Source organism: Bidens hawaiensis, unplaced genomic scaffold (assembly GCF_021521415.1).
Source record: "Bidens hawaiensis isolate Kalapana, Puna unplaced genomic scaffold, B.hawaiensis_p1.1 tig00050081_1, whole genome shotgun sequence".
NCBI lineage: Eukaryota > Viridiplantae > Streptophyta > Magnoliopsida > Asterales > Asteraceae > Bidens > Bidens hawaiensis.
Genome location: NW_027498987.1, coordinates 54,494 through 63,388, shown reverse-complemented (window position 1 = coordinate 63,388; position 8,895 = coordinate 54,494). Strand labels below are relative to the sequence as shown.

General features: G+C 33.2%; 1 protein-coding gene across 1 annotated transcript; it reads left to right on the top strand.

Annotated features, from left to right (window-relative positions):
• Positions 1 to 638: 638 nt before the first annotated feature.
• On the top strand, positions 639 to 3,902 carry LOC143598403 (uncharacterized). Its single transcript, XM_077076628.1, has 3 exons — positions 639 to 1,082; positions 1,220 to 2,312; positions 3,280 to 3,902. Exons 1-3 carry the CDS (start codon positions 682 to 684, stop codon positions 3,559 to 3,561), a joined length of 1,776 nt encoding a protein of 591 aa, XP_076932743.1. The 5' UTR covers positions 639 to 681; the 3' UTR covers positions 3,562 to 3,902.
• Positions 3,903 to 8,895: the final 4,993 nt, after the last annotated feature.

The following is an 8,895-nucleotide window of genomic DNA, read 5'->3' as shown; positions in this document are numbered from 1 at the left end:
ATGCCCAATACAAAGGGTAATAACCCTTGTCAATTTTTTTCTTACTCAAGTTTGATAGAGTGTTAGTTATCTCACTTGTTAGATTCAAACCTATAAACCCAAATGACGAAAATCTTATGACAAAACCCTAAACACGCGGATTACTTTTTTGAACAACATTTAGAACTACACATAATATCCGAGTGAGACTAGATATTAACCATTTATATTGATTTTGATATTTTAGTGTCAACTCACCCATGAACACGATGAAAAGGGAAAACCACCACTACGAAAAATCCAATTAAGTCATGCTTTGAAACCGAGACTATAAAAATCTCAACCCATAACCATTACCTTCATACCATTGAACAGAAGTCCAACAGAAGTCCGATCACGAACACCGAGATTACTAAAATAGTTTTGAAAGAAACCCTAAATTGTGTATGGAAAAGGAGGGTGTATCTTTATTCCTCTATACCAAAATAAGCATGCTTAATATGAATAGTCAGTCTCCACTTCACTTCACTTCACTTCACTTATTCACCACACCCACCCTCCCAAAATAACAGTCTACACTTATTATTATATTTATTCACAAAACCCACCTTCTTTCTCTCTCTCTCTAAATGTCAGAACAACCACGATGTGCAGAACCACAATCTACTGATCTCACTTAACCAACCACACCCACTCGCCGGAATGGCAGCCGCCTTAGAATGCTGGTCCAGCCGCACAACCACCGACGACGACATGGTGGAGCAAGGCCTCATGCGAACCAACCACAGATCGGAATCTTCCTCCGCCGCCGACGCCTTCGACACGTCATCCTCCTCCTCATCCCCAACCGCCGGAAAAGACGCATCCGTCATGCAGAAGAAGCTGCAGAAGCTCAGCCGCAACGTTTCCGAAGCCATTGCCTCGCTCAAGAACTCCTTGAATCTTGACTCGGCCCGGGACTCCAACCCGACCCGGATTGATAGTACCCGGAAACATGTGTGGGGTAATGTTGTACGGAGTTTGACTCAGCTGTATCCCGGAAGTCAACTCCCGGAGAAGCTGGTCTCAAGTATTCGTAAACATTTTGACTCATTGCCTCTCAGGTAAGCTTAATTAATTATTACTTTTTTACCCTCAAATCATTAATTCAGGGTTTTAGTTGAATCTGAGATTAATAGATCTTATTATTATTTTAACCAACTAATAGTTTTTTGATGAATTCCAATGTTACGGATGACAGTTACTCACAAGCAGGATTTGAAATGAAGGATGTGTTTTTACATGTGAGATTAATAGAACAAGCGTCCGCAGACGAAGAACCCGCCTTTATGATCCAAGAAGTATCGGAAGATCAAGTTCAAGGCTCGCTTTTTAAGCTCACATTCGCTTGCAACTCGTCGCTTTCGTGGCCCGCGATGTCGGGATCGTTGGATTCGGCTTCGATTTGCTGCAAGAAGATTCAAATCTTTGAGAAGAAAGGGTTTACTTTGGGTGTTGTTGTTCTGTTGGTCCAACCGGGGCAAGAGAAAATGTTTAGATCAAGAATTGAAGCTGCGTTAAATTCGGGTTTGAAGAAGACGAGTAAAACGAATTCCATGAAGCTCCCGTTTGGGCTTTGCGGGTGTCAGGAAGAGGGTACGAAAGGTAAAGAGTTTGGAGAAACGGAAGAGGATTGTAACGAGCCAAGTAACCGGAACGAGGCTGACTCTTTGACTTCTTGTTCGAAACTGAAACTTCAACTACCGTTACCGAGCTCTTCGATTAAAATATCGGTTGACGAGTGGCAGACGGTTCAGTCGGGGGCGGATGAGATAAAGAAATGGTTATTAAACCCCGATAGTCTCGAGTTCGTTGATCAAATCGGGTTGGGGACGTTTAAAGGAACGTATAAGGGTAAAAAGGTCGGGATCGAGAAGCTAAAAGGGTGTGAAAAGGGTAATTCATACGAGTTTGAAATCCGGAGAGATCTTTTAGAACTAATGACATGTGGGCATAAGAATATATTGCAATTTCATGGTGTATGTATTGATGATGTTCATGGTTTATGTGTGGTTAATAAGTTGATGGAGGGCGGGTCGGTTTATGATCGGGTTATGGTTAAGAATAAGAAGATTCAGATGAAAGAGGTCGTACGAATTGCTACTGACGTAGCGGAAGGGATTAAGTTTATGAATGATCATGGCGTGGCGTATAGGGATCTTAATACGCAGAGGATTTTGTTGGATAAAAACGGGAATGCGTGTTTAGGGGATATGGGTATTGTTTCGGCTTGTAAGAATGCGGGTGAAGCTATGGAGTATGAAACCGATGGGTACCGCTGGCTTGCTCCCGAGGTTAGTCCATCAACATATTATTAATATGCATTCACATACTGCACATTACATCATTATAACATATTGTAATATGGCAACCCCAAAAATCAATTTTGTGGGGTGTTAAACTATGGTAAAAATTTGGGGAAAATTTCCTATGCATATCCAAACCATTCTAAATATCATATATATGTATCCCTCTTTAATAATAAAATATCATAAATAATCATTTTACTATTTTCCTTCATTTTTTCAAAACTAAAGATTTCATATTTATTTATTGAGTTTTAACTCAGCTTTTTGCAGATATTTACTGGGATTTTTAACAACCTTTATTGCTGCAATTTACAGTAGTTTGTACTGTGTTTTTTGTTTGTTTTAAAAGGCAGGAAGAAAGTCAATAAAAAAGCTGCTCTAAATCATAGAAAAAACTGTAAACAAACACCGGAAATCCCAGTAAAAAGTTGCTGAAAATTGTAGTGAATATATGTTGAAAATTATAGTGAGTTCCGGGATTAAAAAACAGAAAAATTAGCAGTAAAAAACTGACTCGAAATATGGTTAAGTAAGAAACTTTAAGGTATTGGGAAAAATAAGGCTAGTATGGCCATATTATGATTTGCTTTATTAGAATATAACATTAAAATGGATATGTATGAGTATGACATTTAGAATTTTATTTTGAAATACAGGGTACATTTAGTAAATATGTAGGGACATATATGAAATTATTCCAAATATATGTGCAATTAAATATAGATCTTAAAGCAAAATGTTCTCATGATTAGATTAGATTAGATTAGATGAACAGAATTCCATAACTTTTGGCTTTATTGAACCACTTCCATCATTTTCCTTTGAAATTGATTGGTGGCATCCAATTATTTCCATAATCTGACAAATAAGTTCACAAATTATTCAACCGGATTAGCGTGTTCGTATAGCATACGTAATACTCTATAATAAACGATTACTTGTTTATGCACAGATGATTGCGGGTGATCCAGAAACAGTAACCGAGACATGGATGAGCAACGTGTTTAGTTTTGGAATGGTGGTATGGGAGATGATGACCGGTGAGGAAGCTTACGCTGCGCTGTCACCTGTTCAAGCCACGGTCGGCATTGCTGCATGTGGGCTCAGACCCGACATCCCAAAAGACTGCCCGCAACATCTCAGAACTCTATTGAACAAATGCTGGCATAATACGCCTTCCAAACGGCCAACGTTTTCAGAGATTCTTTCGTTGTTGACGCGGCCCAACAAATGATTTATCTGTTGGTTAAGGTTTGCTGTCAAAAGCAAGAAAAGAAAGTGATGTTTAGTTAGTTAGCATATAGAATTGCATGGTTTGAGTTGTGACATATAGATATAAAGTGGTTTTTTATTTTTACTTTTTTGGTATGATTTAGGGATTGGGAGATGAGATAGATGGAGAAAAGAGAGCATGAGAATGTTGAAATTGGTGGAGTGATTAAAGGGATTTTGTCTCTAGTTTGATGTCTATGTTTCTAAGATGGGAAATAGACCAAAGTGGGTCCTTAATGTCCTTATGTCCAAAGAGACTCATTTTTTTATACAATTATCTCTCACTGTCATCTCAAGTGTGTCCCTACTACTCGAGGGTGTAAACGAGTTGAGTCTCAGCTTGACTAAGCTCGAGCTCAATCTCAACTTCTTTCAAGCATTATTTTCAAAATCTCAAGTTTGGTTCCTTTCGAGCTTTGTTTTCTAGATCATGACTGTTAGAGATTTCTGCAAATCGTATATCTTTGAAAAATCTGGGAGTCGTGAAACACTTTCAGATCAAAACTATTTGTTGGTTCCCAAATGTTTTGACCAGATAAAACTCAGATTTAATGCAAGAATCAGTATGAAGATTGAGAGTTTTTATGAACCAAAGAACGTATCATATGATCAAACTACGTTAAATTGGGGTTTGAGACAGGTGCAGTTATCATAACAGTTATCAAAATAAATAACTGAAAAAACGCTGCTGTTTTTTTCATTAAATTTTGTAACAAAATTAATTAAAATTAATTTTCTAATAAGATTTTAATGAAGCGACATATGTCCAAAATAAAATTTTCCATGTTGACATGGCAGCTCGACCTAGCCAGGGGCGCTGCCTCCGTATCCCTGCCAGGAACCCGCATGACTTGAAGCCCCTAAGTTCCAATTATAATAAGATCAAATAAGTGTGCACTCTGCACTCGCCTTATTTAGATTCATATTACAATTAACTTGATCCTGATTAACAAGTTAATTCTCAATTACACTAAAATCACTAACAATGACTTGTGAGTGCTTCTAAAGTTCAAGCTCAGGTTAAGCTCAAATTCAACTCATTTATTATTTAGGAATTAGCTTATATACATTTATAATTATTCACATATAAATTTAATAATAAATTTTATACATAACATAATTTATTTTGTTTATTAATATTATTAGTTTTAAAGCCCGTGTCACGCACGGGATAATAAAATTATATTACAAGTAAAGCAAATAGTTACATAGCGCATATGAAAAAATGTAATACATCTGTGTATGCATCTATACTATGTATACATAAATTGATTTTATTTATAGTTAAATAAATTAATCAAAAAAGTAAATGGATATATTCAAAGCATATATCTATAATATAAATTTATATGACTACTACTACTAATAATAATAATAATAGATAATTGGATTGATTTTAAAAAATGGATCAACTTTAAGTACGAAATATTTATAATTTAATAATTAAAAAAATTACTTTGTAAAATAAAAACATAATCGAGTTTTGTTTTTTTACAATCTTCTACAATATACATAGTATAATATGTTAATGATAACATTTAAAATTATATTATTTTCGATATTTGAGAAACATGGTTTGTTGTTGATTTTTTGATTTCACCAAATATTTTGAAATACATAGTAAAATAATATGTTAATATTTATTTTTATAAATACCTATATATATATATATATACATAGTGAGAGTGTGTGTAAAAGTAAAGTGAATAATTATTGATCTCTTCCATATAATAGGGTAAATTAAGATCCTAGTTTTGAAAGAAAAAAAATTGTAATAATTAACCAAAAGATGACAAGTGTCCACATTTATTTTACTTTATTAGAATACTAGTTTTTATTCCCCGTATTACGGGGGTTGTGTTTCTTTTTCATGTCTAATATTTATATTTTTTGGATTCTAATTTTATTTATTGTAAGAAAGTTAATAATTTGCTTAGGGTTTGATGATGCAAGGGTTTCATAAATAAGTGAGATGTTATAACCCGTTTAAAACAAAAATATTTTTACTACAAAATTGTTTCTTAATATAAATAATATCTTTTTCTTAAAATATTTGGATATTAATTTTTAATATATCCCTATTTTATAAGATTTTCATATCAAATATCTGGTGAGATTAATTTTTAATATAATGAGATGTTAGGAAAATAATTATTTGTTTAAAAAAATAATATATTATATTTTCACAAATAATATATTTTTTCTTAAAAAAATTGGATATTAAATTTTAGTATATCTCTATTTTATAGAATTTTCACCAAATATCTGATGAGATTAATTTTTAATATACTGAGATGTTATAACCCGTTTAAGGTTATCTGGGTTTTGGTGAGACCTATACCCGTGAATTCGGGTTAAATGCATGAGAAGTCTTCATTTACAAATAAAACAATCTTGTGGCTTGAAAGAATGTAAGAAGCAACCAGGGCGCTTTAAAGATTTCGTTTATATATATTTAACATTAAGATTCTTAGTTCCATAGTTTTTCTTTTCTTTTCCTTCTTTTTCTTTCATTTTCCTTTTTTTTTCATTCAACATGTATCGTAATTTATTTACATCCTCATATGTTGTTTTACATTATTCGTTTATAATATTTTTATATTTTTTTTTAATTTCAATTTTATTTATTGTAAGAAAGTTAATAATATAGTTAGAATTTGATGATAAAATTGTTTCATAAATAAATGAGATGTTATACCGGTTTAAAAGCTATCTGGGTTTAGTGAGACCCAGGACCCGCTAATTTATTTATTTTTACTATAAAATTGTTTCTTAATTATAAATAATATCTTTTTTTAAAAAAATGGATATTAATTTTTAGTATATCCCTATTTTATAGGATTTTCATATCATATATATTTTATAAGATTAATTTTTAATATAATGAGATGTTATAACCCGTTTAAGGGCTATTTGGGTTTGGTAAGATCTATACCCATGAATTCGGGGTCAAATGCCTGAGAAACCTTTATTTAATAATAAAACAATCTGGCGGCTTAAGAGAATTTAGGGATCTTTCGTTTATATATATTTAAGATAGGTAGATTATTATCGATTTTATATATAGTAGAGTTGGGTTCAAATAAAAAGTTTGATTTTTCTAAGAAGGCTAGGAAGGAGGGTATTTTAGTCTACTACCTTAATATTGAAAACTCATTTAGTTTAATTTCACTTAATTAACTTAAAAACCCACTTAACTAATCTTAAAAACCCGCTTAAATTTTCACTCATCTCCTACAACCACCGCCACCACCTTGCCGGAAAAGTCTTCGGAAAGTCACCGATAAAACAAAATGGAAAACACTATGAAAAACACAATGAAAAAATACTATGAAAATAAAAACACAATGACAAAAACACAATTAAATAACACAACGTAAAAACACAATGCAAAAAACACTATGAAAAAATAAAACACAATTGTATAACACAATTTTGTAAAACACAAATTGTAAAAAACCCACGAATTTTTATTTTTTTTATATAGCAATATGGTACTCATATAAAGATAAAAATAACACTCGTTATTAAGGTGAAATTGTTTTTAAAAAAATGCCGTATAAAAAGTTATGTACGTTTTAAAATGATGGGGGAATTTGACATGTGTCTTGCATGTGGAGAGAGAAAGTCAACAAATGTGTTATCCCTATTATGCCATTACCCTTGTTTTACACTTGATTTTCTCTCTAATCTAATCTCAATCATTCAAGTCTAAAATGAATGAACAAGATTATTTCCTATCATTCCAACAAAAACTAATTTTCTTATTATAACTCAACCCATATTATTTATATACATATATTTCATAAATAATATGTGGTTTGTGTGTAGAATATGAGGTCAATGGTTCAATCCCTGTAGAGTGTAACATTTAGTTGTTCAAAATATACATATATTTTATTGATTGTTCAAAATAATTGAATAAATGAAAGGCTTGCAAGCCAAGTTGCCAGTTCGAGTTCATTTATGCTTGGCTTAATTAGAGCTTTTTTGACAAGGCAGTCTTGAGTAGATCGTAAGCAATGTGGCTCATGTACACAGTGACGGCCCAACCATTTAGGTGGCCTAAAGCGAAATAAAAATTAGAGGCCTTTTGCATTGTCTTTGTTTGATTAGTAGTTTTAAAATTATTCAATTTATCTAATCCATTAACAAAATTTGATCCTTACTATACAACACAATCCAAATTTTAATTTTTCATGCCGAACTACAAAATATAAGTAATTTGTTGGTAAAAGTTTCAGCTTGATTCGTTCCATAACTTTGATATAAAGTTCTTAATTTGTACACAGTTATGCAAGTAACAAAAAAAATATCCCATTACACTGCAAATACTAGAAAGAAAGCTACACATAACAAAAAAAACAAGAAAAAAAAATGCATATGACATGAGGAAAAAAAATAAAAGATAACCAACCATCACAAGAAACAAAATAATAGCAGAGGTGAAATTTGAAAAGTAATTAAATTAGATAATTTTTTGAGCCTAAAAGGGTCTCTATACTACCAATTAATGCAAAAAAGAAAAATAAAAAAAATCGTTGTTCCTGGGTTTCAAGCCTGGACAATCACAATCTCGGCTAAGCACTCTTACCACTACACAACAAGGAAATATGTAAAATAAATCAAACTTCAAATAATATACAATATGTATATAATTTTCTTTTCTTTTTTCTAAACGAGACCTCAAAAATTTAGAGGCCTAAAGCCCTAGCTTTACTCGCTTACACTGTAGGGCCGCCCCTGCATGTACACTTTGAACCCCCTAGTAGTACCACTTAAAAACTTAAAAAAGCGAAGATATAAACATAATGGGTTTTAAAAATCGACACGAGTTCAAAATAAATGGATATTTTTTGAATGAAAAGAAACACATGCAGCCTCTCGGGTTCACATTTAAGCAAGTTAAGAACTTCAATACTATACTAGAGCATTTAAAACTCTTGTTTACATGTTAGAAGATGCTTCGTTACATGTTACAATCTGAAGAGGTAGGTCCCAGCAGAGCCCAGTTGGACCCGCAAGACTCACCTTGAAGAGGGACGTCTGCGCAGAAACCAACTGGATCCGCAGGACCCACCATGCTCAGAGACGTGACGTCCTTACGCGAAGTACGCAAGCTGTTCCCGCAGGAAATGCCTCCCAATGGTGAAGGACTCTGCCTGTTCCCGCAGCTGCGGATACAAGCCATCAGGGAAGGCCACCCGCGCAGCAAGGCTACACGCACAAGGCACTTAGCTCTCAATCACTCAGTGTCACCTGAAGGAATGAGCAAAGCCGGGAACAATCCCGCACA